At 40.4% G+C, this 17,112-nt stretch overlaps 1 protein-coding gene across 1 annotated transcript in view; it reads right to left on the bottom strand.

Moving 5' to 3' along the window:
- LOC105022764 (V-set and transmembrane domain-containing protein 2-like protein) overlaps positions 1–13,976 on the bottom strand; it is a 29,968-nt gene extending 15,992 nt beyond the window's left edge. The window contains exon 1 of the mRNA XM_010891460.5: positions 13,690–13,976. Within this exon, the coding sequence (XP_010889762.1) occupies positions 13,690–13,807 (118 nt within the window). The 5' untranslated portion in view covers positions 13,808–13,976. The remainder of the gene's footprint in view (positions 1–13,689) is intronic.
- Positions 13,977–17,112: the final 3,136 nt, after the last annotated feature.

Raw genomic sequence — 17,112 nt, 5'->3', positions numbered from 1 at the left:
TATGCATCCCCCCTCTTGGGTTAAAGTATGCATACAACCGCCACGCTTTAAACAGTGTTACGGTAAGGCTGTTACAGCATGCATGCAAACGCCATGTTAAGTTGGTACATTTTGTTATAGCGATATGCACATATTTATGGAATTGTGTAACTATTTCAAAAAACGGGTATGACTTGTTTTTCCAGGCATTACTTGTATTTGAGAGAGATATTGGTAGGTTCTGTATACTGTTTCACTGTGAGCTGCATTTGTTTAGAAAATCCAGTCCTATTATTGGCTGTAATATCAATATTGATTTCAGCAAAGACCCTGTCCCAGGTTACACATAAGGCACCCCACAGTCCTTGCCAGGCGTAATATCCACTAAAGCCTGAGGCCTCTAAGGGAATTATACCTGTGTTTAAAGCATTGCATTTTGTCTTCTGCTATATCTGTGATCATCTTGTTTTGTCTGTTGACGGGTCTTTTACCAGTTGGTTTTTTATCACTGTGCCTAAACTGTGTGTGTAAACATGCATGCGCAGGGCCCAGCTGTTAAAGAGACCTTGGTCTCAGTCTGCGGTCCGTGCTGAAATGAAGTATAATAATAACAGAGTGAAATCGAACTAGGCAGCCTTCAGCTCAGTCCACCAGGAGATGCCCAGTGGTTCTGCGGCACTAGTCAACAATCTGCAAGGGATCAGTAGATTCCCCAACTATGTCATAGAACAACTGGATGGCTGCCTAGGAGGTATCCCCTCCAATAATCAGTTTCCCCATATTCTTGTTGAGACAGCTCCATGATATCAAATCATTTCATTCCTGCCTCGTCTGTTACCACTGACTTAGACAAAAAATGAAGACAAGGGAGAAGCTCATTCCAGCTGAAGTGGTAATGCTGTGGCTAAATGGAGAACAACATTAGCAGCATTCTAGTAAGTCAAACTTTCGGTAACAGGTCTTGGCGACAACACCCAACAGGGTCAATACTCATGTAGACAGTTAAGCTGACGCTAACTGCGAAAATGTTCAAAGTAGAAAAGCCTCTTCTTTAGGAAAACATGAGTTCAATGAGTGCAATGAAGAAACAAGGACAAAAGTGAGAGGGCCGTGCCATGATTCTATCAACTGATACTGTGGGGCCTCTGGTCAGGCTTGACACCCACACAATGTGTCGTACTGAAATGACCGACCGGACCAATCCTTCTAAAACTGTCCTGTTGGAGAATGTGTTAAATACTTACTGTCAGTGTTTCGCAGAATGTCTGGCTGACCTAAAAGAACAGAAGAATAAAGAGCATATTCAACGAGGCTGAACACCGCGCCGTACGCAAGGCATGACTGGAACAAAAAGCATCCCATGACAAACACGAGCCCCACATGGTGTTGCCTGAATAACAATAAGTACATATCCTGTGAGACATGCACGGCTCTGGGGGCTGTTGATTCCCATGACATATGAAACTTGTGTCTCTCCCAGAGCACTGTTTCCACGGTGTAAAAGACATCATATGGGAGAACAATTAAATAGCCTCCACACACTAAACAATGAATCTATACCTCAAATACCTCACCTCAGACATACGACCAAAGTAAACACAAAGGTACCGCCCAGGAGAGGCACGCAGCAGCTGTCCTGAAGCTCTATCTGGAGTAAATTCTAGAGTTGATTCAAAATGCACCTTCTAACAATACAGTACTTTCACACGCAACAGCCTACACAGCCTGTTAAAGGTATGTAATCCACTTATATCCTAAAGTAAATTTAAAAAAGAAAAGAACGACCGTCCCCCTGTTTGTCCTTTTCAAATCTCCCCAGCCAGGACAGCTTTCTGTGGCCAGATACAAATGGTGTGATTCAGTGCTACGAGATATATCTAATCTCCTCTGCCTTCTAATGCACCCAGGAGTCTTTCTCCAGAAGCTGAGACAGAGAGGGGAGCTGACAGCTCTGAGAGCCAGTCAGGGCCAGGAGAGGAGAGGAAAGGAGAGAGGAGTTGGAAGCGTGCCTAACAGTGCTTCAGAAATATGCCTCCACCTAAATCTGCTACTCCTCCGTTCACGAGGAGCTTCTAATGTGGCAACTTGACTTAAAAAAGCAAGAATTAATCAGGGTCATTTTGGAGAACATGTACAGAGAGGATTTAACAAAACAACCCTGCTCTCTTATTTTCCCTTCAATTGTGGTGACTTTGATGAACGATGCAGCTCACACTGCTTATGTTTAGCGCTCATCTGAAATGAATGTAATCAGACAGGAGCAAGCCGGCCCACTGAGGACAGCAAGTCGGAAGTCCTTTCAAGACAAGAATGTTTCGGAACATTCCAGGTTATCTAACACAATAAGAAAGGTCAAATAGGATAGGGAGAGATTTTGTTTCATGTTCACAAGATAATGAAAAATATCAATATAAAAATATGAACGTTTGTCTTAATATAATTGAACACAGTGAGGCGGCAGTGAAAGTGCGGCAATGACTCTGGCGTGCCATATGAAAAAGAAAAACATCCATGAAAAATGTCACATTTGATAGGCCGCATCACATCAAGCGTCTGCATTAAGGACCCCAGACATCCAGAGAGGATAACAACACACACACAAAGCAGAAGCTAATTTCTTTGCCCACTAATCAAAAGTGACTCCGTGAATATGATGTCCTGATAATTTATCTGCAGTAAAAATAATCTCTTGTGGCTAAACGTAGTGTCCCTCTAAACACAGTCCTCCATGGCTAAAAAGGCGAACTGGAGTGATGGCTCTACTTCTATAACATCTAACAACCAAGGGTTTAACTGCTCATCACCGTAACCAGCATCACTTAATTCGACTAAAACAGAAATGAAGAAATATGGTCAATACTGCAAAGACTTGTGTCACTCTTACCAGGTAATTCCATGGTCATCACAGTATTGTTTCTTTTACAACAGCATCTCCCTCTGTCTCCGATCCAGCTTATCTATTTGAGGAGCTGTCAGGTTGTTTCCCAGTCTGACAGTTCAGGACCTACATGAACTTTACCAATGACACAAGAAAGCTTTGCACCTGTCATAGCCTGTCCTGTTGAGGGGGAGCAGGTGCCACAGCTGGTTATGCAGACACAGAGGGGTCTATGGGCTCTACTTGAAAATCCTATAAAACAAACCTGAACAGCATCCCCACAACTGGTCAGACAGTATATAGATTTCACTGTGATGCAAATGTTAAATAGATGCTCATAGATTATAATTAATAGATAGATTAGAACTAATCAATAAGGATTGAGGGGGTATGGGTTATGGCTGATATACCATAGCTAAGTGCTGATCTTAGGCATGATGCATTTCTGAGTGCCAGGAACCAGTACATCGCCATGATATATTGGTAATATATCACCACCCCTAGGATTCCTTATCACTATTATAAACCAATTACCAATAAGGTTAAAACAAAGTCATATGGTCTCATACACCACAGCTATCAGCCATTTTAGGATTCAAAGCATAGGTTTAAAATGACAAATATCCCACTTGAGCCCCAACCCTGAAATATGGCTGAATGTCATGGTATTGCATAACAATGTATGATAGGATAGCTAACATTCCTGTTTGGAGTAGGGAACATGCTATTATGATACCTTCCATTCTTGGCTAAAGCACCCATCTAACAACAGAGTAACTGGATAGAGACAGTACTCCTGCCAAAAGAAAATGTTAGGCTGGCATTGGCGCTGGGTTGCAGGAGGTGTGTGCATTCAAGCAATACAAAACCAACAAAAATGAATTTAACATTCTACATTACCAATAGGTGCAAGTTATCCAACCCAGCAGCTATACCAAGTAGCCTCTCAAAGGTTTCTGACAACAATTAAAGGAACTGGTGAAAGACCGATACACTGACTTCAAAATACAGGAATTCCACATTGCTGGCCTGGCAGGCAGCAGTAATGACACTACTCGTTGGGATTCAAATTATGCTGCAAATAACATGCAACATGCGTGCACAATGTGCATGTCTTGCACTAATGCTGTGTGGCTGAAATGCCTTTTCAACCTAACTTCTGCAGTAAAACCAACAATTCTGCCCAGAGTTTAAGCACAGCCTTATGGATCTCCCTTATAGAAACACATAAAAGCAAAGAGTGAAAGCTGCCTTATAGATCAACCTTATAAAAACACAAAGAAACACAGTGTAAATACAGCCTTATAAATACACATTGAAACACAACAGATCGGAATGTGTGCCTAATTGATAAGGGGTCTATTCTTTAGGACTAGTTTGTTATCCTTTGGTCAGAAAACCAACCCCCATGCCTTTAGTACTGGAATATAAACCAGAACTGGGTTTGGGGAAGCACTCTCTTGCATTATCCTCCCTTGCCTGCATCTTTGCTCTTGCAAACATCTTGAATCTCCGGAGAACTTTTATCTTTGATACTGTTATAGTAATACTTTATTTAGATATTAAATTAATTTGTTACATTAATTCATTGACTATTTGGAATTAATCAAAAGTGGGTCAAAATCCAGTTCCTTCAAAACACACTGAAATACAGTGTAAACTCAGCCTTACAGAAACACACTGAAACAAAGTGTCAATACAGCCTTATAGATCAGCCTTATAGAAACACAATGAAACACAGTGTGAACTCAGCTTTACAGAAACACAATGAAACACAGTGTGAACTCAGCCTTCCAGAAACACACTGAAACAAAGTGTCAATACAGCCTTATAGAAACACACTGAAACACAGTGTAAACTCAGCCTTACAGAAACACAATGAAACAAAGCGTCAATACAGCCTTATAGATCAGCCTTATAGAAACACATTGAAACACAGTGTAAATACACAGAGAAACAGAAACTGAGTGAGTCTCCTGTGTAGATCTCCCCTCTGGGTGACTCAGTCCACTTCCAGAATGAGATGATTGAACAGTGCTGCTGGGCCTCTATTCATCCACAGCAGCATAATTAGGGCTGGTCACTGCAGAGAGACATTATAATGAATGTCCCTGTCTGAACATGGCCCCAAGCCCGCCTTATAATTGAGCCAGGCCTCGGATATAGTGGACAGGAACATGGTGGCTTTCACTGTTGTACTTCCACCATGATATCATTGTTTTTCAACACTACACTGTTGAACCAGAATAAATAATACGACTCCTGGCTTATATACTTTCATTAGCTAAATATGGTAAGCCAGTTGAAAAGCAGTTACATGATTATGAATATACAGTATATTTTTGCTGACGTGACCCACATCCATCTCATGTTTACAAAATCATAAAAAATAAATAAATAATCTGTAGTTTCACTTGATAAACAGGCAAGACAAAAAGGATTGACATTTGTTGTCTATTGAGTTTTACCTGCTACATGCATAATCATACCCTTTTGAAATGTTGTTGATAACAACAACAGGAGCACAAAAATAAATGCAAGTGTTTATAAATGTATTATTATAGAGATTGTTTATTGATATGTCTTAATTTACAATTGGACAGATTCATATATTTTATTTAATACGTTTTATAAAACAGTCTAAACTTTTATCATGGAATTTTAATACAAAGATTTACCAGTCCTCGCTCTGAAACTCAAAACCATGACTAAACACGTTTTATTATTTTTTTACATGTGGTTTGTTCTCACGAACAAAAAGGTATTATACTTCAGAAATTATCTCAAGTTGCTGTCTTCGTTGATTCATTTCGGGACACCCATGGGGGCAAGCAAGCTATTTGGTGAAGCAAATCTCAGCGCGACTCCACTCCTCATGCTTACTGCCAACTGCTGAGCCCTGCCAAGCCCTCCCCAGGAGGTATGCAACGGTCACTACAGCAGTCATGTGTCTAATGTGAGATAAGCTTGCTCACTCTTCCAATCAGAGCCCAGAAGAATCCCTCCATCTACTCCTCTTGTGATCAAGGCTTGAGAATATACAGAGGAAATAAGGTTGTGCTTTATGTGGGGAGGGCCAGGGAGAATTGGTTACTCCCAAAGCCACAAGCATGAAAAGGACATGAGAGATGCATTCTGTGGTTCTGTGTGGCCGGTTGAAAGGCACATCTTTTCTTGTAAAAAGTGCTCTGGGGATGTGTTTGGCCGGAGACATAAGGACATGAAAGGGAAATCATGAGGAAAAAACTGAATACGCAGAGAGAGAACACATTGAGCGACTGCTGGCTGACCCTACAGTTTGTAATGTGCTGCGTTTGGAGTGGGCAATCTGGAGAAAGGAAAACGAGAAAAGGAGAAGAATCTTAGAGGGTTGTATCATGAGGCATGTAATAGGGGCCATGCTCTTTCAATGGAAATCATACTTTTTGCTCCAAAACTTTATGGTCAGCAGGGACCCCCCATCTTTACTGACTGCTAAGAGAAACTGGTATATAAATCCAAACAGTTTCATGGTTAACTTCATATATGGTCCCTAAAAGGGTTTGATATACTATAGCAAAGCATTATTTGTAGTGTAAGAACAGGTAGAAATCTGAAGGTACTGAAAAGCAGTTACATGGACTCTTGTCCCAGGAAGAGTCCTCTTGGCTGGGCCTAGAAGAAAAATGAGAGGTGCGGCTGCCAGCTAAGCCCAGCACAACCCAGAGCACCACCGCTGAGATCAGGCCAAAGACCAGCCCGTCAGCCTCTCCTGCTCAGCACGAGTCTGGCTTAATGAATAGTCAACAAAAACTACGGAGGCTGATGCAGGAGTTACTGTATTAGGGCAAGAGCAAAGAGAGGACATGGATGTTGGGTGGCTGTTACTAAGAGCTGCTCTAACTATTGTTGGGGAAACTTAAAATAAAATATTAAATTCTTTAATTTTACAAACGTTATTGCATTTCCATTAGGTTGAAATAATATATCACTGACATATTCCTCTGTAGGATACACTGTGAGTGCTCAGTGTTTCATTCTTTGTGTGGGAATATCAGGACCTAATTGTTTTCTCTCCTCTTTAACTCTTAATTGATGTATTAATATCATTGATTGGCTAGATAAAACCCCCATTGGAAATTCATGGTTTAAATTAGAATTTAATTGAAACAACCAACAGTTGGTAATGCAAACTGCAGCGTTCAGAAAATGTGTAGTGACTGACAAATCTGTATTATGTGACTATTTTTTTGAGGGTTTACATCCTGACACATAGAGTATCTCACAAAAGTGAGTACACCCCTCACATTTTTGCAAATATTTCATTATATCTTTTCATGTGACAACACGGATGAAATTACACTGCTAAAATGTAACGTAGTGAGTGTACAGCTTGTATAACAATGTAAATTTGCTGTCCCCTCAAAATAACTCAACACACAGACATTAATGTCTAAACCGCTGGCAACAAAAGTGAGTACACCCCTAAGTGAAAATGTCCAAAATGGGCCCAATTAGCCATTTTCCCTCCCCGCTGTCATGTGACTCGTTAGGGTTACAAGGTCTCAGGTGTGAATGGGGAGCAGGTGTGTTAAATTTGGTGTCATCGCTCTCACACTCCCTCATACTGGTCACTGGAAGTTCAACATGACACCTCATGGCAAAGAACTCTCTGAGGATCTGAAAAGAATCATTTTTGCTCTACATAAAGATGGCCTAGGCTATAAGAAGATTGCCAAGACCCTGAAACTGAGCTGCAGCACGGTGGCCAAGAACATACAGCTGTTTAACAGGACAGGTTCCAAAGAAGTTGAGTGCACATGCTCAGCGTCATATCCAGAGGTTGTCTTTGGGAAATAGACGTATGAGTGCTGACAGCATTGCTGCAGCGGTTGAAGGGGTGGGGTGTTGGCCTGTCAGTGCTCAGACCATATGGAACCATGTCCTGTGGTCTGATGAGACCAAGATAAACTTATTTGGTTCAGATGGTTTCAAGCGTGTGTGGCGGCAACCAGGCAACCAAGTGTGTCTTGCCTAGAGTCAAGCATGGTGGTGGGAGTGTCATGGTCTGGGGCTGCATGAGTGCCCGCCAGCACTGGGGAGTTCATTGAGGGAACCATGAATGCCAACATGTACTGTGACATACTGAAGCAGAGCATGATCCCCTCCCTTCGGAGACTGGGCCGCAGGGCAGTATTCCAACATGATAACGACCCCAAACACACCTCCAAGATGACCACTGCCTTGCTAAGGAAGCTGAGGGTAAAGTTGATGGACTGGGCAAGCATGTCTCCAGACCTAAACCCTATTGAGCATCTGTGGGGCATCCTCAAACGGAAGGTGGAGGAGCACAAGGTCTCTAACATCCACCAGCTCAGGAAGAGGACTCCAGTGGCAACCTGTGAAGTTCTGGTGAACTCCATGCCCAAGAGGGTTAAGGCAGTGCTGGAAAATAATGGTGGCCACATAAAATATTGACACTTTGGGCCCAATCTGGACATTTTCACTTAGGGGTGTACTCACTTTTGGTGCCAACGGTTTAGACATTAATGGCTGTGTGTTGTGTTATTTTGAAGGGACAGCAAATTTACACTGTTATGCAAGCTGTACACTCATTACTTTACATTGTAGCAAAGTGTCATTTCTTCAGTGTTGTCACATGAAAAGATGTAATCAAATATTTGATTAGGGGTGTACTCACTTTGTGAGATACTGTATATGTTTTATTTCTGCATATTCATTTTGAAAAAGAAGCAGGCAGCCCAAACAAGCAGGGCCAAACAAACTGACAGGACAAATAATCAGGACCAAACAAGAAGACAGGACCAAACAAGTAGGCAGTCCAAACAAGCAGGGCCAAACGGGCAGGCTAAACAAGCAGGGCCAAACACGCAAGCAGCCCAAACAAACAGTTAACGCAAACAAGCAAGCAGCCCAAACACATAAGCAGCCCAAAACCAACAAGCATCCAAAATCTGATATTTTTCCTAATGGATAACATATATTTTCAGATATCGGCTGCCAAAAGATTTGCTAGGTCAAAATACCAATTAGTCAGGGAAACAAATCCAAAATGTGCTGCCTTGATAAATGTACTATAGCTTTAAAAGGTTACAGTATACTAAAATGTTTGACACTTTCCCCACTAATTAGTCTTATGACCAACCACATCATTTATTTTATTGATAATGTTTTTTCTCTTACTTTTACCCCATTTACTTCCAATTATTTTAAAGTCCAATTCCTGATTATGAACTTGCCTGATTGCAGTTAGTGCCACCCAGCTTTGGAGAGTTGAAGTTCGAGATGTGTCTTGCCCAGCTGTTCTGAATCTTATCACACAGCTTGCTCAACCAAGAAGTACTTGCCATAAACTAAATGCTTGAAGGAGAATGTTTATACTGACCAATAACTGTGAAAGAGCTTGCAGGAATCCAAAAGTAGTCACCAGAGTACAATAAGACAATACAACCTAAGTACATTTACACATCCTCAGAATTGTGCTGCTAGTGATCGACAACATATGACAGAATACACAAAACTGAAAAACAATTATACAAATGAGCGGTGAGAAAATACGATATGCCTCCTGAGGCCCGAGGGGCACTGTCAGTATTCTGTGACCAAATTTTAAATGACTAACATACTGACCAAACTGGCCACGTGTGTTCACATGCACTATCGTAGGCAAGATGCATATGCAAAATGAAATGCACGCCTCAAAACAATGCATGGGAAATGTGTGGACATTTAGATAGCTAGTTGCTATCTACATTGACCTGGAGAAACACAGTGGGGAGAACAAGTATTTGATACACTGACGATTTTGCAGGTTTTCCTACTCACAAAGTATGTAGAGGTCTGTAATTTTTATCATAGGTACACTTCAACTGTGAGAGACTGAATCTAAAATCCAGAAAATCACATTGTATGATTTTTAAATAATTAATTTGCATTTTATTGCATGACATAAGTATTTGATCACCTACTAACCAGTAAGAATTCCGGCTCTCACAGACCTGTTAGTTTTTCTTTAAGAAGCCCTCCTGTTCTTCACTCATTACCTGTATTAACTGCACCTGTTTGAACTCGTTACCTGTATAAAAGACACCTGTCCACACACTCAATCAAACAGACTCCAACCTCTCCACAATGGCCAAGAACAGAGAGCTGTGTAAGGACATCAGGGATAAAATTGTAGACCTACACAAGGCTGGGATGGGCTACAGGACAATAGGCAAGCAGCTTGGTGAAAAGGCAACAACTGTTGGCACAATTATTAGAAAATGGAAGAAGTTCTCACTCACCACTGTGAACTTTATGAACGTGTTGGATGGTCTTCTCTATCAACACGGAGACTTCAACACTGGCATGTTTTTATATATAAGGCTATTTTAGGTCTTCTTCCATCCTACCTTCTGACCTACATCAGTGCAAATAATATTGGGACAATCTTCGTTCCCAGGATCTTTTCCTTCTGTCTGTACCAAATGTTAGAACTGAGCTGGGAAAAAAGGTGTTTAGGTTTTCTGCTCCCTTTGCATGGAACTAGTTACAGAAACATTTGAAACTTAATAAGCTTGTCCCATTGGTTGCTTTTAAGAGGATATTAATTGACTTGGAAGAAGCCACATCTGGCAGTAGTTGTTCTGCATGATATTTTAAGGACTTTTGGTTGACGGATTTGCTAATTTGGTTGTTTTATGTTCTTGTGTATTCTGTGTTGTATGTATGGTTGTACTGCTGCCTGTCTTGGCCAGGACACTCTTGAAAAAGAGATTTTTAATCTCAATGAGTATTTTCCTGGTTAAATAAAGGTTAAAAAAAATTAAAAAATTAAAAAAGTTCAAGACGACCGTCAATCTCCCTTGGTCTGGGGCTCCATGCAAGATCTCACCTCGTGGGGCATCAATGATCATGAGGAAGGTGAGGGATCAGCCCAGAACCACACGGCAGGACCTGGTCAATGACCTGAAGAGAGCTGGGACCACAGTCTCAAAGAAAACCATTAGTAACACACTACGCCGTCATGGATTAAAATACTGCAGCACATGCAAGGTCCCCCTGCTCAAGCCAGCGCATGTCCAGGCCCGTCTGAAGTTTGCCAATGACCATCTGGATGATCCAGAGGAAGAATGGGAGAAGGTCATGTGGTCTGATGAGACAAAAATAGAGAGGTCTAAACTCCACTCACGGTGTTTGGAGGAAGAAGAAGGATGAGTACAATCGCAAGAACACCATCCCAACCGTGAAGCATGGAGGTGGAAACATCATTCTTTGGGGATGCTTTTCTGCAAAGGGGACAGGACAACTGCACCGTATTAAGGGGAGGATGGATGGGGCCATGTATTGCGAGATCTTGGCCAACAACCTCCTTCCCTCAGTAAGAGCATTGAAGATGGGTCGTGGTTGGGTCTTCCAGCATGACAACGACCCGAAACACACAGCCAGGGCAACTAAGGAGTGGCTCCGTAAGAAGCATCTCAAGGTCCTGGAGTGGCTTAGCCAGTCTCCAGACTTGAACCTGATAGAAAATCTTTGGAGGGTGAAAGTCCATATTGCCCAACGACAGCCCCGAAACCTAAAGGATCTGGAGAAGGTCTGTATGGAGGAGTGGTCCAAAATCCCTGCTGCAGTGTATGCAAAACTGGTCAAGAACTACAGGAAACAAATTATCTCTGTAATTGCAAATAAAGGTTTCTGAACCAAATATTAAGTTCTGCTTTTCTGATGTATCAAATACTTATGTCATGCAATAAAATACAAATTAATTACTTAACAATCTGGTTTTTTGTTTTAGATTCCGTCACTCACAGTTGAAGAGTACCTATGATAAAAATGACAGACTTCTACATGCTTTGTAAGTGAAATCGGCAGTGTATCAAATACTTGTTCCCCCCACAGTATATTGGTTTGCTGCTTTTGGTTGTTGCTTTTTTTTCTGAAATACAGTCCCAAAATCACAAGTTTCTCTATTAGATAAAAGGGTAAACCAACATTGAATTTGTTAATTGTCTTAATCTCTGCTCATTTATTTACTAAACATCCATGTGGGTAAGTATGACTGTAAAAACAACCAATAAGTGGAAGGGAAAGGGGGGACTTGCAGTGTTGTGAGCGTTCAAAAATAAGTTACATTTAGCGTCTGGCAACCCAGATGTTCGTGGAGAAGGACAGGTGGTTCGGATTAAATGCTTGAACATGTAAGTGTAAACTGAGTTTGGAAACAATTTTGCAAGCAATATGACCAGCTTAGTTTACGTGAAAGACCGCTGTATCATTATGGAGTCCACATCAGATGATGTCATTGACTGAGACATTTCTAGCTGATAGGTAAAATACCCATCCTGTCATCCAAATTGTCTGAGGAGAGGAGGTTTCCAGTATATTTCAGTGATATTAGCAGGGATAATAAGATGTGTTTAAACCAGAAATCCAATTCAGATTTTTTCCAAATCCTTCTGGACACAAACCAATTAGTGAACCAAGTTCTAAACTGGGCTACTTTTGTAAATGCAGCCATCGAGGCGGCAAAAGATGTGGTGGTAGACAAGGCTTATGTTTACTTTTTTACAAGGGCTGCATTTACAGTCACTCCAATTCTGCACAAATTGGGCTTTTACCTAACCCCAACATTTAGCTTTTAACCAATCAGTTCTGCTCTGAAATACATTTTATGTTTAAAGATCTGATGTTTTTGGTCAAAAGAACAATTTACTATGAAAAATATCCTATTTGTGCTGCCTGTCTAAACACAGCCAAGATATCATCAGTATCTTGCTCAAGAGCATGAAGGCACTTAGCCCCAGAAGCAATCTTCTCTTCTCAACAGTCCAGTTCTCTACCCATGCCAAACTTCTGCCCACACATCTGCTGAGCTGACAGCCAAGCAGCTGGAATTTCAAACACAATATGATGAAGCCAAACATTCACATTTAACAGAATGATGCAGCTAACTGTGCAATAGACTAAAGGAAACAGGGCTGTTGTTGGTGCATTGTCAGAGTGGATGGGTCTGTAACTGAGATGTTTTAATCCTCCAGTTAGTAACATATACTGTTGACCATAACCGCCTCTGGACTACTAAATGTTACATGTTTTCCATTCAATTCTAAAAGGATGACTATTGTGCCAAAATGTATTCTTAAAAATTCCAACTGCAGTGATTCTTTCAACAGTCCATTTTCATTGATAGAACATTTTATACTAATACTTTATTAGGTCAGATACAAAGAAGTCATGAAGTTGACATAGTTTCGTTTAAACAAAATTAAACTTTTACACATTTTTGAATAAATATAATAGTTGTCTGGTATCAACATTATGTTTTCAGTAACATCATTTCAGAATGAACTCAAACCATCATCTCTTGCCATGGATTTCTTAATAAAATTCCTTATATATGTATCGACTTGAATATATTTCAGTATGTACAATGTACAAAAACACAGGGTATGTGTTCTGCTTCCAATTGTCTTGCTATGACGCAAATAGAATTGTCAGTGTGTTAACTATGAATTACAGGGCTATTTGAAAGAAAACGGTATGTACAGATGTACGTTAAACATTAAGTAAAAAACTAATATCGCAATTAGCCACAGACGCTTAACTGATATTAATGTGCACAATATATATATATATATCATCGTTCTATAGAACATATACAGTACCTCAGGTGTTCTTTTAAAAAGCAAAACACCTTTGCATCACTTGCCTCGATCCTGAACATCCTCTCTTTTTCACCAGATTATTTCACCAGATTATATTCCTGGTGCTTAGTTAATTATTCCTTTCCAAAATTTTGTCAGTCATCAGCCTTGAACCAAATGAAACATTCGACGGCAGAAACATACCGTTCCCGGAGATGTGGTTCTCTACCTCTGCGTGTCCACCTTGCCTTGTGGAGGCACTAAGTTGGAGGTACAGTCCCATGTAATGTAATGTCCCCACTATCACCCCAAAGGATCCCATCTCTTTTGTCTGAGATTCCAGTATTCTCTGCCACTATTTCACATCAGGTGTAGTAACTTTAGATGATAAAATCCAGGTAATTTGTATAAGACTAAAGCCCAGGTCGCAGATATGTAACGGTTTGACGGTGCAGCCGCCCGCTAGTGTAACTAGCTGATAACTCGCTCTAGCTTGGTCTTCTCTGGATGCGGCGGAGGGAGATTTCTCCTCAGACACGAAAAGGGGAGTGCCTGTAGGCTTGCAATGGGGAATGTCAATTAAGCGGAATGATCTGAACGAGTGATTTATTAATTAAAACTTTTACAAGACTAATTATTAAAGATAGGGACATCCATCATTGCCAAAATGTCATTCTGAAATATATAAGCACGAAGATTGCTAAGTGGAAACCAATTATGAACACACTGATAAAACAAAGGTAGGCTACACAGTCAGTTAACCCCGGCCCGTTATCAACACGAGGATGTAGGCCTATTATGGATTTTGTTTCCTTCAGTAGCATGTTGTTAATAGAAGTGTTCATTAAAATAATGACAATAACAAAGTTCAGACGGCAAGGTGTCCATCAATTTTGTAGGTCAGCATGCTGTTGGTATTGTTTAGGGCAGCACGATTTGGATTTAAAAAAAAATCGAAGTTATGAATTCCGATTTTGTAGCACCTTGTGGTGATTGACTCAGTTCTAATATTACTTCATAGAATTTACATCCTACATGCTACCTTAAGAAAAAAATACTTGAATAGCTAGTGCGTTTGAAACTGCCAGGCCAGTGTCATCGTAGCTTATTGTCATTTTGAAAGGCCATCAAACATTTGAACAAAATAATGTAAATTGCCAAGTAGGCCTTAATAAAGATAACAAAGAACCACTTTCCAGATGGCTTATATAGCGCAGTCCCATTGCAGCGGAAATCGCGGAAGGTGGCGCGTACTCGTAATCACGTGCACGTATCGATTACAATTTTGAAATACTTTTTAGAATTTGAAGAACAACCATGATCAACTCGAAGCTAGTGAGGAGATCACTCTGCATGAAGCTAATGTAGGTCAGAGACTGGCCGCTTTTCTGATTCATGCCCATACCTTATTTTTTAAGGTTCGTAACCAAGATTCCCAGTCAAGTGAAATCCGTAGACTAATGAATACGTCAACTGCCCCAATTTATTTGAACTGTAACTCAGTAAAATCTTTTAAATTGTTGCATGTTGCGATTATATGTTTGGTCATGTAATAAATCACGTTTGGGAACAATTAAAACAGAGAGCAGGGTAACACTTACCTATATTAAATTACCGTATATTACTATTTAACTGTGTATCGTCATTAAACACGGTAATTATAGAGTTGGTTGTTAATATTGTTACTTTCACGTTATATTAAGTTATGTACACGATCCTGGTTAGGAACATCATAATGTGACGCATTATTGTTAAAATAATTCGTTACATTTGATTTGGTAGGGGCTTTCAGACAGGTCATAACAATGACACAAACATTGAAAATGACAGGTAATTACTGACAAGGCTACACTGTGTTACAATTATTGTTATAAGGTCCTAGCTTTTCTTGCTAGGTCTAGGGGATTTTACAGTCATTTAATTTGAATGGCACCTTGTAGTTACATTTAAAGGTGGCTTGGCATTTTCTCAATTTGTAGATTATCTGTCAGACCGTGGAATATTGACTTTAATTTGCTTGGAAACAGGTCTGTAGCCCCTTCAAAAACTCATCAAGAATCTTTCTTCTGGGGGACCCAGAGAGCTTTTCAATCTTGGCATGACATGTTACCACACACTTTTAAGACAAAACCTGCCCATCTTCCCGACCCCGAAGTACGATTTTTTGTAATAATATGCATCTGTTTCGGTGCACCAAATTCTAATGTAAGCCATAATGGAATTATTAGGTAGGCGTACTAACGTTTTCCACACGTAAACGGCATTAGTTTATATAAGTAGCATCAATTATGAAGTGAAATGAAGATCAAATGTGCATATATTCAAAAAGACGGGTGTACTTCCTCACAGGAACGTACACTCTAAAGAAGCTTGGAATACAAATCACAGCGCACAGTGTGGGTGTTCTATTCAATCACTTGGAAAATACAATTATTTTACCTCCTCTCAGCTGTGAAATTGCTGTACAACCACTGTTAACATGGCGGTGTCATAATCACTGATAAGAGTTGCGTGGGGTAGTTCCTGCCAATACAATATGTAAATGTCAGTTCTCTCGTTATAGGCGATATTAGAGTAGAACTTGCACAGCAGCTTTTTAACTGTTGGAAAATGGCCTTCAATGCCTTTTCCATGCCGTGACGATGCCACAGTAACCGAGGCATGAGTGATTGGCATGGCAAAACTGCTCCCACATGCTCTTGACAAGCATTGCTATGGTGATAATGTCCTTGAGACTCCACTCAAGCCTGGGCTGGTGGCTTACTCTCATTTGCATGTTGATACTGTTGCAGAGCTTCAGTAAAAATGCACTTCCTTGTATAATACCCATGATATGACCTATTCTAATGCACAACATATACAAACACAAAGAAACAGACTATTAAAATGCAGAAGGATAAATCCATTGTAGTTACCATGGAGATGACAGTAGTTGAGTGTGAAAACTGTTGGGAAATCAATGACCTATTGCTCCAGCAGAGCATTAGACTAACAAAGCTGTGAGCTTTCTGAAACTACTGCATATTTAATGATGTATACATCTGCGCTGGACAAAGTGGCAACAGGAGAGCATGGGGCATGAAAAGTGCAGAGTAAACACAGGCATACCACAGAAACCTACTTTACGGTCATTCTCTGCATCAGGAGTGGGGGTTGAGAAGACAATGGTCTGTGTAGAAACGCGTGATTAGCTTACATTTAAAAAATATATATAAAAACTCAGAATAACTACAAATTGGTGGTCAGACTTCTTTTTAACAAAACAGCTTTTCATTTTCATGAGATCTCAATATGCCTTCTTTAATAAATATGCCTAACACCACACATGGCATTTATTCTTCCTGGTATTGTGAAAAGCATAGCAACACATCTGAGCCTGTTACCACTCTATGTGCAAGTTATCTTCTGCATCTGTCTTCCCATGCAAATGTATCGGCATAGCACCCCTTCTTGAAGTGGAGATGCACCAGAATACTTTTGAATGTTACATATAAATACCATTTTTGTTTCACCAGTTGATGATAAAAGACCTGAGAGAACTTGTGTAGGTTTCTATGGCACCATCATGTCCCTGGCTTACATGTCTATCCTTAAAATAAAGAGCTGAAATAAGGTTCAACAAAACAA

Source organism: Esox lucius, chromosome 12 (genome assembly GCF_011004845.1).
Source record: "Esox lucius isolate fEsoLuc1 chromosome 12, fEsoLuc1.pri, whole genome shotgun sequence".
Classification (NCBI taxonomy): domain Eukaryota; kingdom Metazoa; phylum Chordata; class Actinopteri; order Esociformes; family Esocidae; genus Esox; species Esox lucius.
Note: the sequence above shows the minus strand (reverse complement) of the source record. Positions and strands in the feature narration are given on the sequence as shown.